Source organism: Athene noctua, chromosome 1 (assembly GCF_965140245.1).
Source record: "Athene noctua chromosome 1, bAthNoc1.hap1.1, whole genome shotgun sequence".
NCBI lineage: Eukaryota > Metazoa > Chordata > Aves > Strigiformes > Strigidae > Athene > Athene noctua.
The window spans coordinates 134802457-134818503 of record NC_134037.1 but is presented as its reverse complement, the minus strand read 5'-3'; the positions used below and the strand labels follow the sequence as shown (position 1 = coordinate 134818503).

Sequence of the window (16047 nt, the reverse complement as noted above, 5' to 3'; positions counted from 1 at the left end):
CAGATAATGTTTCTAATCTTCACAGTCCTCTTGGCTCAGGACCTTGGGACAGAGGTGGCTGTAATGTAAGAACACAGCACCTCCTGCTTCCCCTCCTCCTCCTCCTCCTCCCTTTAAATTCATATCTCTTGAAGTTTTGGCCAGCCAGAGCCCTTGCCTTTGTGTCACCCTCTATAGTGAATAATTTAGCTTCAACAGCTGCATGGGGAGATGGAGGGGAGAAACTGCCCTGAAAGAACTGGACCTAACTGGTCATGCAGTCCCTGAGGAATAGCCAGAGCTTTGGGCAGACGGAGCTGCCTGAGAGCGTGAACAAAGATCATCCCAGTAGCTTGTAAGCTCATTTTAGATTTGCAGCCTTCCTTTCATGTGCATGAAGGCTTTGCAAGGCACACTTTCTAGCCACATGGGATCACAAGCTGTCCTGTGCAGTCTTGGGAAAAGGAGCTGTGAGTTTGGGAGCACTCCTCCTTCCTCCCACTCCCCTTAATAGCTGTACTTGCATTTGAGTAAGTGTGAGGTAGGCTTGGCCCTCTGGGATGTGTGAGAGGTGCCAGCCCAAAGCTCAGCTTGAATAACACCGAGTAAGCAAGCACCACCTCATCTTGGATGGTGTCAACAGCTACAGACATCCTGAATAATGGGGATGGAAAGAACTCCCTGCCAGACCATCTTAGCTTCACACCTACTACACCTATCTGAACCTAGGTGTGATGCTGGGAAGCTCTGGGGAGATTTAAGGAGTCCCACGAGGTCATTCTGAAATCCTAGGTTACAGAGCAGCAGAAGTGTGAATGGCTGCCTCACCACACTCCTATTACAGCTGCAGACAACACTGACTATGCCAAACCTTGCATTTGGTGTCAGTTTTGCTGCTAAATGGCAGACAAAATCCAGCAGAGAGGGTTACAAATAGGAGTGGGAGGGGTGGGTATCTCAGCATGGTCAGTTTTCATTGTGGAGTGACATTATGGCTTTCTGGCCTGGATTTTCTTCTCTAGCACCTGCCCAGAGCTCCCACAGACAGCAAGGCTCATCTTCCCCAGTTGCTCAGGCTGGGAGGCAGGGTGCTGGGGACATCTGGGGCTCTGTGAGAACCATCATGAGTAAACTTCTCTTAAGAATGGGGAGCTTTCTGTTTCCCTAGCTGGCAACGGTGGAGGAACAAAATGCAAGCAATGCAAGGAGAAGAGCAACAGGAGATGATGATGAGGGAACATCCCTCAAGCAATCTATATTTCTCTGCTGTTTCTCTCCTACTCTCTTTAAAGATGAAGTTTATGCTGATGGTCAGAACCTGTTTGATGTAATAATGATAATTTTACATCCCAAAATGTTAGATTGGCCCCTCACTACAAAAAGGACGTTGAATGACTTGAGCGTGTCCAGAGAAGAGCAACGGAGCCGGTTCAGGGTCTGGAGCACAGGTCTGATGGGGAGCGGCTGAGGGAACTGGGGGGGTTTAGTCTGGAGAAGAGGAGGCTGAGGGGAGACCTCACTGCCCTCTACAGCTCCCTGAAAGGAGGGTGCAGAGAGGGGGGATGAATCTCTTGAACCAAGAACAAGCACCAGGCCAAGAGGGAATGGCCTCAAGCTGTGCCAGGGCAGGGTCAGACTGGCTCTTAGGAAGTATTTCTTTGCAGAAGGGGTTGTTGGGTGTTGGAATGGGCTGCCCAGGGCAGGGGGGGAGTCCCCATCCCTGGAGGTGTTTAAGAGTCGGGTTGACCCAGCGCTGAGGGATCTGGTGGAGTTGAGAATGGTCAGTGTGAGGTTCATGGTTGGACTGGATGATCTTCAGAGTCTTTTCCAACCTAGATGCTTTTGTGATTCTGTTTGTATTTTCAGAAAAAGCAGGAGGACGTGGCAAAAGTCTAGGGTATTTCCCTAAAAGCTTTGAATCCTTATGAAGGACTCATGCCTTTACGGATGACTTCTCTGTTGTTTCAGCTGGTGGGCAGTTTCTTGGAGAGAAAAGGGGGATATCTCTCCCTTCTTAATTCTGTACTGTCTCCTGTAGCATCCCCTTGCATACCCCACCAGTAACGTTTCAGGTTGTTGCATAATTCAGGTTGGTGAATTAGGGGTCCTGAAGTCTCGTGGTGATCAGAAAAGGGGCAGAAGCCTTCTGAGTAGCTGCCACTAGAGAAGCCACACTGCTAGCAGAGGTGCCTATGGGAGAGCATGTTGGTCTTACCTTCCTGTCCTTTTCCACCACCTGAGCTGCCTGGAGAGGCTGTTTATGGCTGAACCTGCCCTCCCAGGGGATTTCTGCTCCTTGGACTAAAAGGCAAGTCCCCAAATATGGAACACCCAAAGGTCACTCCCATGGAGGTGCCTTTCACAGGTAACACTCCAAGAACGTCTCCCGGGGGCTTCAATTGCCATGCAGCCACTCAGTCCGCTCAGGCATACGATGTGCTCTTTGGCGGCCTCCCTAAAGGTTTTGCATACTTAGGGCTGTATTTTTATCTGCACCGGGCATCCCTAATTTTAGCAAGCTGTAAGCCAAAGCACGGCCTCCCTCCCCAGCCGTGAGTTAACCGGGGCTGATGCCCACGCTACCGAGCACCCATGGGTGCTGGGGCCACCTGCCACTTGCTCCTGGCCAGTCCTTGCTGGCATCGTATCACAGATGTTTTGCCGACTCAGCTGGGCAGCTTGCATGGCGAGGACAGCCCGTGTGTGCGTGCATGCATGTGCGGACCCAGGCTGTGGGGTCTGGGACGGTGCCCGGGGGCCACCCTGCTAAGCTCCCCTTCAACAAAACAGAGACCAGAGGCACAATATGGGGGCTGTCCTTCACAAAAGTGAGGCCATCGCTGCCTTGTTGTCTTTTTGGCTGCAGAGAGGCTGCTTTGAAACTGAAGGCTGGATGCTGCCATGAAGCCCATGCAGCGCACAAGCTGGGTCCTTTCAGTAGGTGCTGGAGGAGGGAAGAATGCTTGATATTCAGCCTGTTCACCTCCGCAGACCATTGCCCATGTCATTCCTACGCCTCCAGCTCCCAGGACAAGCCACATTTGTTGAGTTTCTGACCAAGTGGGTGTGAGCGAGTGGCTCTGAAACCCCAGAGAGTCCAGGATGTTGCAGGCGAGAGCTGGGAGATCCCACCCTGCATCCATGAGAAGGGTAAGCGAGGGTGGGCCATAGGGGAATGGAGGATTCCTTGGGACAAGAAAGGCCTTTTACCCAAGGAGTGAGCAGAGAGAAATAACTGAGGAAAGCTTTAAAAATACACAGCCCCCTTTGCGCAGGGTTTGAGATATCACAGATCCACTAGCTGACAGCAGTCCGTCTCCTGCCAGGGCCGGACAGGGTTCCCAGAAAAAGGACATATCATGTACGGCAGCTGGCCTTCTCCAGAGCTATGCCAGAGAGGAATGAGCACCATCAGCAGTGCTTAGGAGGGAGCGCTGGCCATCCCGGGGCACTGAGATGGGGAGGGGAGAACGCCTGCTCTGCATCTCCCCCCAGGAATTGAGTTCTTTGCTGTCGCTGCTTGTTCTATTTCCTCGGGCAAGGTTTTGTCTCATGTATGTAGGCAAATCCCAATGTGCAAAAGAAAATAAAAAAGGAGAACTTGGACCTTGCTAAGTCACTTCTTTCCTAGGCTGTGGGTTCCTTGCCTGGGTGCCTGTTATTTAGGGACAGAGGCTGCAAAAGGACATCTTTGGTCATCAAACCCGGGACCATGTCATTCAATCTCTATCACAATCTTGTCAATGTCCATTTAAAACTCACTGGGCTGTTCTCCCCTTGACGTCTTCCTCCTCTGGTGATTAGGGACTTCCTAGTTTCCAGACTTGGTTTATTCATAACCCATTTGTCCTTAGGCTTTATGCTTAAATAGCTCTCCTCCCTCTTGGGTGTTTAAAGGGAATTATCGTATCCCCTTTCCATTCTCCCCACAAAAGAAGCTCAGGAATGAAGGAAGAGCAGTCACAGGCTTTGATTAGTTTGCTTTTAGATCAAGGGCACTGGCAGGCCAAGCTCTGGAGTAAGGTCACAGTGGGTGAGCATGGTGATGCCCACCATACCCTGTCTGCCTCACGGAGCAACAGCTGCCCCAGCCCACCGGCAGGCTCCTGAGAAATGTCAAGGTACGGGGCGGAGAAGGTGACATGATAACTATAAATACCTCACGTGTCCACTGAGTAGGCAGGTGTGAGCTCAATCTAGTCCTTTTGAGGCCACCCACTCAGGATGGGGCAAAGGCACCTCATTATACAAGAGTGAGACTCTGCCTCCCGGGAACCAGCCCAGCAGGAAGGCACTGGGAACCCTTTCCAGCACTTTTCTGGGAAGCTGACTAGTGTGGCAGGATGGCCAAGACCTGAGAGGATGGGTTTTTCAATGTTTTTCCCTAACTGCATTTCCAAAAGGAAGAGTGACACAGAAGAAGTCTCTGCGAGGCTTAAAGTCTTGCATGGCACCTACAGAGGCTGTCGACAACAGCTGGACAGTGAGAAGACCTCCTCACTTCAGGGCCAAGAAAGCCTGCAAAGCCTAGGCAGACTTGGCCTTGCACTGTGTCAGCAAGCAAACCCAAGCTCACAGAGGTCTACCATGTCTCTGGGTGACATCTGCATAAAAGTTGGTTGGGTCTCTGGATGAAACCAGCTTGATTTTCTTTAGATCCTGGGATTACAGTTAATCTCTGCTCTGAGATCGGCTGTCAGTAGACCTTTCTCCAGTCATACTTCAGCACCTGAGAAAGTTGCCTTTCAAAGAGCAGTATGGCATTGAAAGCAAGATCTTATGCTAGATGCTGCTCATGCAGCCAGTCTAAACTCACTGCTGGGAACTGGCAGAGGGATTTCAGAGAAAGAAACTGGGCCATAACAGGCAAATCAGCCTTGGAAATTGTTTCTGCCACAGTTATATAGAAAGACAAAATCACATACCTGTCCCTGGATGTCGATGTGCCCATCTGAGAAATGAGGAGCTCTCTGTAACTTGTTTTTGTGACTGGCATGTCAGTGAGTGACATCCTCCTAGGTGCTACTGCTAAAAATCAGCGCTCTGCTGGCCATTGATGAATTGAGACCTACTTACATGGTCTCAAAGGGCAAAGTAATCAGTGCACAGTTTTTCCTATCTTTCCCTTCCTTCCTTATTTATGCATTAACTTATCTGTAGTGGAAGCCACTGCTTTAGTAGCCATGGAAACCAAACCACCTCTTTTCTTACAAGGGACTTGCACTGTAGGCTTCTGCATGTACCTATCCAGCCAGGTGTGCCTTGTCTCTCACCTTGAGGACTTGTTCTGTAGGGACCCAGAGACCTGACAGGTTCTGTGACATTCAGTGAACATGTCTTGTATAACATGTCTACCCAGCCCGGGAAACTGTGTTGAGACCCTGTCTCATGAACATGTCCGTTTTCAAAGTAAAAGACTGAAATCTGCGTCTGTGAAACCAAGAGAGAAGGGTGCTTAAAGGAAAGTGTTGGGTTTATATTTATTTTTATATTTTTATATTTATATTTTTTATATTTATATTTATACTCTACTTAGAGATGGGGATAAACTAGAATCGCATGTCCTGGTTCCTATGAATTTCTGGGCTAAACTACACAGACCTAAACTTATAAACCTTTTTTCTGTGTTACATCAGAAGCAGAGAAGGACTTCTTGCTATATATTACATGGCTCTGAACTCTCATGGGAACCATCTGCTCTGAAGAGATTTCAAGACCATGTGGGTGGAACTGCCCCCAAATCAGCTGATCTTGCACCAGTTTTTCCATCCTGTGCGGGAAGCTGCAGTAGTTTTAACACTTGAAAATAAATCCTTGCACTGAAGTGAACTGGAGGTAGACCTTACACCCAGTTTAACCCTCGCCTTTTACTGGTTTCAAAACCTCTTTCCATCTCCCACCACAGGTAGCTACTAACTGTGGTTGGGCACTGGGAGGATCTCATGCAATGTAGACATAACGGGGTTGACATAGGGTTGACATAGTGCTGAGGGATCTGGTGGAGTTGGGAACGGTCAGTGTGAGGTTAATGGTTGGACTGGAGGATCTTCAAGGTCTTTTTCAACCGAGATGATTCTGTGATTCTGTAATCTCATGGACTCATATTCCCAGGTTTGTATGAGAAATTTTCCCTTACATTAACTGGGCAGTTAAGATTAAGGAGTTTCACTTTGTTCTGCCATTTATTGCTAGAGGCCAAGATGATCCTAGACCTGATCTGGAAAGGGGAGTACCATGTCCCTCTTCTTTTACCTCTAATCAGACTGGTTTGTGCTAGGGCAGCTCTCCATGAATTTTCAGCCCAGAGGTACTGCTGCCTTGAAGGGCCTAAAATATCTGGGCTTGATGAACCTCTTTTTTTTTTTTTTTTTTAAGGATATTACACATGCATAGAGCTAAGAATGACAGGGGAGCCAGGACTGAGCGAGTTTCAGCAGAAGAGATGGTAATGGAGACTATGGTTTGCCTTGCAGGCAGCCTGCTATGGTAGTGAGACAACCTCAGCTGCTGTAGAGAGCTTCTCAATGCAAAAGGAAAGCCCCTAACCCCACTGCTCATTATTCTTGCTACATGATTCCTGGAGACAGGGGCTGGTCCACTGGAAACTATCCCAGTATTTAGGAGATAGAGAGATGAGAGGGAGAGGGAAGAAGGTCTAAGAAGTGGTGGTATAAGACAGGAAAAAAGTACAGGAGTTACAGAGGAGAAGGAAAGCAGAACAGATATTTCTCAGCTTCACTGCTTTGGTCTGTTCCTCTTTCGCCCCTGCTTCATTAAAGCTGAGACCTTTTAGGACAACTAGCTTTTTTTTCTTACTTGTCTGTTAAATACTTATTGTGAAGCCTTATGCCTGGCTGTTTCATCTGTTTCTTCACTGTTCTCAGCTCACAGGGCATGCAGGGCTCTTGTAAACATCACCCAGAGTAGGAGCAATTACTGATAGCTCCAGGACTGCTGGGTTCAACCTCTGCACTGCCCTGTACAGATGCTTTTCCCCACCCAAGCTGCAGGTGCTTTTCAGTAGTCAGTGGTGCAGAGCAGAGTCATAGGAGAAAGGCAAGCAAAGGTGAAGAGGCAGAGCTGTGAAATAGCCCATGCTCATGCTGTCTCTGCCCTGGGTTGTCTTATAACAATCCTTCCCCAACCCTTTTCCACCCTAGTGAGAAAACAGTAGGCAGCTGCATCTCCAATCCTTGCTTTGACTGTTTTCCTGACAGACTAACCCAACAGCCACAGCTTTCCCGTCCTGACCACTGCCATCCTTGGAGCGATTGCCATGCACAAAGGATGGCCCAAAGAAGCTGCTGTTGCTCCCAGAGGAGTTGTCCCCACACCTTGTCCCTCCCCAGGTAGCACCCAGCAGTGTAGGTGGCAGAAGCTGTCAGGGTTGCTCCATGACAGTCTTCACCTTTATTCCCTTTCTAAACTGGAAAGGGAACCTGGGTTGGGAGGCAATCTGGTGGCAGTTCCCAGCATGCCTGGGTGCAGGGAGCTGAAGACCCCGTGTGCTCTCCCACTGTAGTATTAGCGTAACTATGGCATCCCTTTTCTGGTGATAGCTGATGTGCTTTGACAGCTCCAGTCAGTCCTCCATGCTGGGCTTTTGTCCCAAGAAGAAAATTCCTATTATATCTTTCTCCTCAGGCTGCTATTCGTAGTTATGGTTTGGTAAAGTCCTTAAATATGTGCTTAACTTTACTCATGTGCTGTCAGGTTTTCAGCTTGATATCCTAAGGATATGAAACCTCTCTGATTCTCTTCTGTCTCCCCCCAGGTCTGTTTGTCAGCTGCTCCCCTAATAATTTTCCTAGCTATTGGCCAAATTTTCCAGAGGTAGGGCTGTTAACATAATAAAGTTAATGTAAATTTTACGAAGAGCTAGGACTTGGAAGGGAAGAGCAAGGACTGAAGTGCCCTGAAAGAAGAAAATGTTGCCATGTGAGCTCAACCCCTGCTAAACTCCAAAGGACCCAGGTAAGAGAGAGCCTCAGGGGCTCCTCACTTGGGGGGGGAAGGCCCAGTCAGAGCTTGTTACTGACCATGAGCTACAGATTTCAAGGAAGCCGTGCTCACGGTCAAGGGACAATTTATTCCTGGGTCACAGGAGAGTTTGTCTACACCCATCTTGACCTTTTTGGGTGCTTTGTAGCTGTGGATTTTTTTCACGTGCTGAAGCCTGAAGTGTTGGCTGAATCTGGAATCAACTCAGGAAGGAACTGGTTTGTACTGCTGGGATTTTTGCTTGCTTCAGTAACATGCCAATCCATCTATTATACTACGTGGACACATCTCCAAGCTTTTCCTGGCAAATTTGCAGAAACCTGGGCACTGGGATCTCTCCTTTTCTTGGAATAATAAGGAATTATAAATTTCTTATAAGGTACATGTGGAAGAAACAGAAAGGGTAGATTCTTTGGGGGTTTTCTGGACTTGACATCCATTAAATCCATTCCTTCCCATGTGCACACACATTCATGTTCATCAGGCAGTAGGACAGAACAACCCTTAACCACCCAGCTCAAACCTTTGCTTATCTCCACACCTGCCTCTGTTTTGGATGAAGTCTCCTTGTTATTCCTAATGGTGGAGACCAGTGCCAATTGTACGGCTAAGGACATGTTTTCCAGGCTGTGGAAGCAGCACATCTTGTGATTCAGCAAGTGAATTCTCAGGACAGTAAGATGGAAAAACATGAGGATGCTCCAGAAAAGCATCTTACCACAGGCAGCACCCTACTCCAGGAACCCCCCAAGCTGGCTGGAGTGTTTGCCTCTTGGGTAACTTATTTCAGGCGTAAAGGACCTTCAGCACTCAGAGCCCTGAACCTTCTACTGAAATTAGATACACGAAGCTTTCCTGAGTGAACTTTTCCCAGGTTTGGCTGGAAGGAGAGGCTCTGTCACTGCTCCTGTGCTTACCCAGCAGCTCACTCCTTCCAGTACTTGCTCAAATTACAAGAGAGCTGTGTTCAGCTGCTGACTGCCTCCAGGGAGACTGATCCCAGGCAGTTCATCTCCCGGCTGAATGGCTCCACACCTCAGCCATGGAGCCACTGCACACATTTCTTTACTTCTCCCTGTCCTGGTGAACATGTGGTGAAGTCCCACAGCTGGATGAGCTCTGGCAGGGGATGTTAAGAGTGACCCCCACGGCACAACGTGTTACGGTTTGAGGTGAGGGAGGTGAATGCTGTCACAAGAGGGAGCAGATTACAACCTGGTTTGCCCACTCCTTTTACGAGTTAGTACAGAAACTGGGAGTACCTTGCTGGGCTGTGTCCTATGCAGGATAAGAGACATCCTGTCTTCTCTGTTGCCTTCTAAGACCCTCTCCCCATCTGATTCCCTTGGGTGACAGAGGCAAAGGAGTGCTCAGTCTGCAGATTGCTCCTGTGCTCGGGCTGTCAGATTGCTGCTGCTGCAGTTCCCAGTCCGGGGGGTGGGTGGGGGACGACTGTGAAACTTCAAGACATGCACTGAATCAGCATTGCTAGTGCTCTGGAAATTTTGAGGTCAAAGCCACAAGTGCTGGTTGCTGCGTGGCATGGTTAGCCAGGAGTTGAGCATTAGCAGACTGGAACAGTACAATTATGTAAAGTCTGCTGCAGATCTAATCCTCAATCTCTTGCCCAAGGTCACACAAGAAGTCCATGGCAGGGAGGCAATTGGAAACCAAATCACCAGACTCCTAAGCTAATGTTCTCACTGCTGAATCAAACACCGCAAAATAAAACCTTTAAGCCAGACTGTGTTGTAGCCATTGCACCCTTGGTACGGCTGATTGTTAACATGGGTATAGGTGTCATGGGGACTAAAACTGATAGTACACAACAGATACTTGCTTCTGTGAGATTTCTATAAATACGTATTTAGCAACCGCTTGCCATCTATTGAGCATGAAATAGCTATCCTATTAAATAACAGTGCAATTATACTACCAACCATCAACATTTCAACTGGAGTTCCAGTGTTATTTTTTCTTTTCTTTACTGCTTACGTGGAGCATGCAACTGTTTCCTGACAAGTGAGTAAAATCTGGTTAGTTTTTGATTTTTTCTTGCTGTCAGGCTTGCTGAGGATGTCAGTAGACTTTGAACTTGACATTGGACGTTTTCACGTCCTAACCCTCAGCAAATGTATTTTCTAATTCACATTTGCTATACTTCTAGGGGTGCAATGCATTTTCTCTCTGGATGTGATAAATAAAGTTTATGTGTTTCTTCTGCAATTCTCACTTTCTTTCCAAATGTGTCTTTTAATTCAGAGGGAATATTTCTAAGCCTCTGGTAGGAAATAAACACCTAACAATCCAGGCTTGCAGCTATATAATTCCAAAAATTACAGCTACACTACAAGAAAGAATGCTATGAATCTACTTTGCAATTTTTACCATGATTTATTTCACTGAAGATTAATTAATCATTCTTTCACCAAAGAATTAACAACACTTTTTTTTTTTTTTTTTTTCCCAGTGCAGAAGTGAATGGTTGCATTAACAAGCGCCTACAGACTGATTCCAAGCAGGCAACCCAGTGTCAGAAAAACAAAAAGGGATTTAATGCTGCACCAATGGGGAGCTTTTGAGATGGGGAGCTAGAACGCCTGTTTGCAGCACAGTTTAGTGAGGCTTCTTGGCTGATTACTCCTAGTGGGATAGAAAATTGGACCGAATCCAGAATGCAAGGGGAATACTGTCTTGCACAGAATGAGACAGGATCTAAAAATTTCAAGCTACGGATGGACTCAGGTCTGTGCTGACATTTGGGAACAAGCTGAGCTGAGTTCACGTTGCTGAGGTTTGCAAGGTTACTCATTATTGCCTGGGTTTCTGATGCACAATCCAGAAACACTATTTCCCAGCAAACAACTCAGAAGAGCACAAAAGAGGCTCTTTCTTGGGCTTTGCAAAACTCAGGGTTAACCCAGATGCAAGTAAACAAACCTAAACTTTTGGATGCTCAACCCTCCCCTGCACAAGACCCTTTGACTGTCCTGTCCCATGGCTCCTCTCCATGGCTCCAAATAATGCTGTGGTATTGACCCCAGCAGGGACATGCAGTGATGCTTACCTCCAGGACCATCTCTGTCATCTGGAACTGCTTCTGGGACACCTTGTCAGAGCTCACGGGCTCATGGAAAAGCAGGCAGAGCATGTCATACTTCTTCAGGGCCTGCTTGTAGTTCTTCTCATTCAGGTCAATCACTCGGTCTTTTCCATCATAAGTGGGGAAGTTCAGTCCCTCTTCTGCCTTGCAGCAGAAAAGCAGGTAAAAACCTGCCAGGATCCAGCAAGTCGCCTTCATAGGGAAGCCCTTGGAGTGCAGCGGAGGACGGGTAAATGCCTTCCTCCTTCTTAATTTGGGAAGTGGGGGAGACCAAAGGCTCCAGGTGAAGTTCAAAGTGAGTTTCTCTTTCTGCTGCCTTCCTAGAGATCAGCCCAAACACTGCCAGGCTGGTGGGGAGCAGCAAACTTTGCTGTCCTGGGCTCACAACAAAGAGACAGACAGGAGAAGCTGTCAGGCCAAGCCCTGGATACCTTACATAGCTGTGTCCAGCTCCCGTGTCATTAGGAACTCCATTTTTAGGAAGCAGTTGTTTCAGGCTAAAAATAAACCCTGCAATGAATAAAAAGGACAGATATGACACCATTGAGGGACTTGCTGGCACTCTGCATCATCTGAGAGAGAGCAAGTGAGCAAGAGGGAGGGAGTGGAAGATGTCGATGCTGGGAATACGCAGGCAGGGTTTGCGAAGGGACAGACTTCACTTGTATAGAGAACCAAGGCACAGCCTGCCCTACTAGGGCTTAACAAAAATAGAAGGTATTTACTGCATTTTTTAATAAGGGTATCTCTCTTTGTAACCCCTTGGGCATCACAGTGATTAGGCTTTGGATAACAGATCTGAGGTTAAAGAGTTTCAGAGACTCAGCTGCACTCTTAGAGAAAAAGCCCTGTTTCCTCAGCAGCAAAGGAGGTGAGTACTCGTGGGAATCCCTCCTCCTCCTCCTGCCTGGGGCATCGGTTGGAGCTGACATTCAAGCTCTTTTCTGAAGCACCTTCTCTGCTTGTGGGGTACCAAGAGAATTGCTGGCTTTTGCACCTGTAATCTCAAAGCTGAGGGCAGTTTACGTTGCACCCTCCCATTACCACAGCAGTTACCGAGCCCCATACACTGCTGGGAAGTGGTTAAAACCTTATCACACTAAGGGGGATGAAGGGCTGGAGGCATGTGCCCAGGCTGCTGTCTTGGGGCAGGAGACAGGGCTCTCCTCAGGATGATGGACAGATGCCACCATTGCTGCTGGCTTCCCAGCTGAGGGGACCTGCCTGCTGGCCCTGAGCAGGGTTTTTCACACAACCCTGTTGCATTTCCCAGCAAGCGGTCCTGCATATTCCTTCCTCTTCATTTCCCACGAACGCTTGATGGGTTCCCCTTTCCTGGAAGCTCAGCGCCGGCTGCCGCTTTGCTGAGTTGCCTGAGAACAGTGTGGTGGCACAGACTTTCACTTCTTCCCCTCCCCTGAGCAGGGTGTCACAGCTGCCCCACGGCTGGCAGCAGCAGGCAGGTGGAGGTAGGCCAGCTGGCTGCAAGCCAGCGCCGGGGCCAGCACAGATCTACTGGAGAAGACACACTGAGGGGCTGGCAGAGGAGGATTTGGGGGGGGCATGGGTCTCCCCCCACTGCCAAAGTGATGTGCAGACACGTGGACTCATCAGGCCTCCTTCTCGCATGTTGCTCCATCACAGCCTTGCTCCATCCACACCGGGGAAGAGATGATGTCCTTTTGTGGTGCATGCAACCAGCTGTTCCCATTGTATGGCTGGGATATTTCAAAGTTTGGGGCAAAAGACGAGCATTAATTAGCCATTATACCCATCTCCTGGGTGACTTAGGAGCACGCATCCCCCTCAGCTTCCACTTCCAACCTGAACAGCCCGTGGCATACTGACTGAAACTCTGTAGGAAACAGTTTCCAAGGCCACCTTATTTCCAAAGCCTCCTCTTAGTTTCTAGCCATGCCTTTTCAGAAGTTCAATGTTTGCCTGCAACTTCACGTCCTAATGACAAAATCTGAGGAATCTGTATAGAAGCCAGAGCAAGACAACCTCAGAAACTCACCCCCTACTGAGGCACACTTCGGGGCAGTCATTTCTAGAAGGAGATATGACAAACCTGATTGCTCTTATTAGGAGATGCAAGACTTGTCTCACTGTGTGTAGAAATGGCTGGTTAGAATTTGGCTGAATGTTTAGGCTATAAAAAGCACAATGGAGCTTGTGGGATGACCAGGAATACAGCAGGCTGGTTGATTGCCTTTGAAGGACCCCATGGATTTGGGGTGCAGGAGCACTCTTCTGCTGGCATCAGAGTCTGTTTTAAAGCAGGCACACATTGGACAGGGCTGTAAAAACGAAATGCTCATAGCTCCTTCAGAATTGGTTTTCCAGGGTCCTGCCCTCCTTTTATTCTTGTAGGTCTTAAGCAATTGCTCCATTTTCATATCGCTCAAGCTATTTTTAAGGCTCTTTCTCTCTAGTCTCAATAATTTTTCAATCTGCCTAAAATAGATACAATCCAATTTTCATTTTCTCCTCTTTTTGCTGTCAAAAAAGGAAAAAAAAATAGGCTTTTTATTCACAAAAATGCTGTTTTGTTAACCATAGACCCATCTATTTTATCTGTCCCTGGCATGAGTAGCAAAGACCTGTGACTGTTAGGCTTCACCCCTGCTCCAAAGGGAATTCCTCTAGCCAATTGACACTGGATGTCATGGTCACCAGAGAGTCCATCCCTTTGTCTCGCTACTCAGATCCTCAGTGGGACTGTTAGTGCTAAATCCAGTGGACGTTTTCTGTGGTCTTCTAGCTCTAGCTGCATCTATTTGAAATTCAAGATACCTTGTTCACTAAGTCAGAAATAGTTTAAATGTCTGTGTGCTTTCCAGGAGGCAGCATTTGTGCGCTTGACTTAGAAAGGGATGAAACCATGAAGACAGTCAGGATGAATTCCTCAAAATCTGAACAACTGCTTCAATCACCTGAATTTCTTAATCTAATGAGCCTTAGTCAAAGCAGATGGTCTTCTTGTAATCCTGTTGATATAGATCTGAAATCCTGGATTCACGTGTTTTGCAATGTTCAAAACAGCAGTTAAATACTTGAGCCTGAACAGAGTTGCTTTTTCTGATGGGGGGGCGGGGGGGGGGGGGGCTGTAGGATGCCAGAGGCAGAGCTGGGACTGAAGAAGACTCTCCCAGACCCTGACAAAGGCCCTAAGTAATGTGTCTGTCTTTATCATCTCTCTGGGTCCTGATAGCAGCACACTGAAATGTGCCCATCACGGCCCCAGGAGAAAATCTTGGGAGTTCAGAGATGTCCATCCACACTCAGATAATGTTTTAGATTGGGAATTTCGGGTCAGGCTCACTGTCAAGAAAAGGACAGTGTGTAGACCTCATGGATATGGGGAATATGAGTTTTGTTGAAGGCCCATTTCCACAGGACACTGACATAAGTTTCCTCTGTGTGTCAGATCCCCCCTCATAGGGTAGGAGCAATAGCAGTTCCCCATAGGAGGGGAAGATGAGCGGGACAAAGAGCTTCTCTGTGAAATCTTGGATTTTACATTTCACACAACTACTTTGTGCTATCTTTCTGCATAGTCCAAGGTCTTCTTGATCCTATTTAGCTGACCGTGGTTGCAACATATCTGTTTCGGTGGCCAGTGCCATGCAAAGGAATGATACAGTCAGCGCTGTGTCCTCGGACGTTTGCCTTTCAGCTCGTTTCCTGGCAAAGCTGGCATGGGTTAGTCAAACCCACCTGAAAGCTCTCTGAGAAATGAACTGATAGGGCAGGTGCCATGTCGTTCAAACAACCTTCAGAACTGGCCCCAAAACTTCAGGCGAAGAAAGAGAGAATTAAAGGAAAAGCTTGCTGTGGCTTTATCCACTATTCTAGGCTCTTTGGGGTATATTCATTGAACAAAATCCTGGTTCCAGGGAATTAGGTTGCACAACCACCCCTGACATGCACTGAAGTAGGATTTTACTTTGTTTCTCTGAGTTTTGTGAGGATAGGTAGCTAGCGACAGTAATACAACAGCAGTGCTCAGAATAGTACAATCTCAGCCTTTCGCTTAGGGCTTGCAGAAATGCTGGGTAGAGATGTAGGATAAATAAGATTCTCCTTCTTGTTGGTTTTTTTTTCCTACTTGTATGACGTTATGGATATGCATGTGCTGCTCCTCCCTCCTGGCCGCTGCAGCTGCACTCCACGCTGCCGTTCTCACCTTCATTGTCCTTTCTAACTCACACGGTAAAGGAGGTCCCCAGCCACCACTGATCCAAATGCTTTGGTGAGCCTTTTTTTCCAGGGCTTCAGGATTTAAGGTTCTGCTTTAGCTAATCTCTTTTCAAGCTTCTAAGACCTTGTATGTTTTGCAAGATAGGAGTATTCAGAAAATACGCCTTTTGCCACCAGCTAGCCAAGCAAGGTCACAGCTCATAATAACTTTGAACGTGCTGCCGTCATTAGGCTGGGAGCCTCAGAGATGCACCGAGCCTTTCTAAGGAGACTGAGAGGATCACTGTCATCTCGAGGAAAGCTCTGCAGTGTGAGAAAACCTAGTTCTCTGTCCCTTCCCTTCAGCCCTGAAAGGTGACAAGTCCTTCATGGTTCTTTACACTGCCCGTACTCCGATGCAGTCATGTCAGTGATGGCAAGTACAAGGCAGAGAAGTTGTATCATTTGCACTCCCTCCCCTTTTTCTCATTTTAAACTGACAGAGATCTTTGCAGCACTTGACAATGCTTTGCCTGAGGTGTCCTGAGATCTGCTGTGTGATAAGAAGATGCTATAAACCCTCCTGTTTTCTGACACACAGCCACTGTTTTTGATGAGAAAAATAAAACACAGCACAGACAAAAGCACTTGTACATAATTATATAGAAATTCTAAAGGGAAGGTTAATGAGATAATTCAGGAGTCCTGACACTCTGAACCATGCAGGGTCTCTGATATTTCAAGTGTCTCGTCTTTTTTAGACATCATGTCCCCCCAAACAA

At 47.7% G+C, this 16047-nt stretch overlaps 1 protein-coding gene and 1 long non-coding RNA gene across 3 annotated transcripts in view; one reads left to right on the top strand and one right to left on the bottom strand.

Annotated features, from left to right (window-relative positions):
- Positions 1-11494, bottom strand: part of CASQ2 (calsequestrin 2) — a 35784-nt gene extending 24290 nt beyond the window's left edge. The window contains exon 1 of the mRNA XM_074897249.1: positions 11048-11494. Within this exon, the coding sequence (XP_074753350.1) occupies positions 11048-11281 (234 nt within the window). The 5' untranslated portion in view covers positions 11282-11494. The remainder of the gene's footprint in view (positions 1-11047) is intronic.
- Positions 1-16047, top strand: part of LOC141956504 (uncharacterized) — a 51302-nt gene that overhangs the window by 8275 nt on the left and 26980 nt on the right. The gene's annotated exons all lie outside the window — the stretch shown is intronic.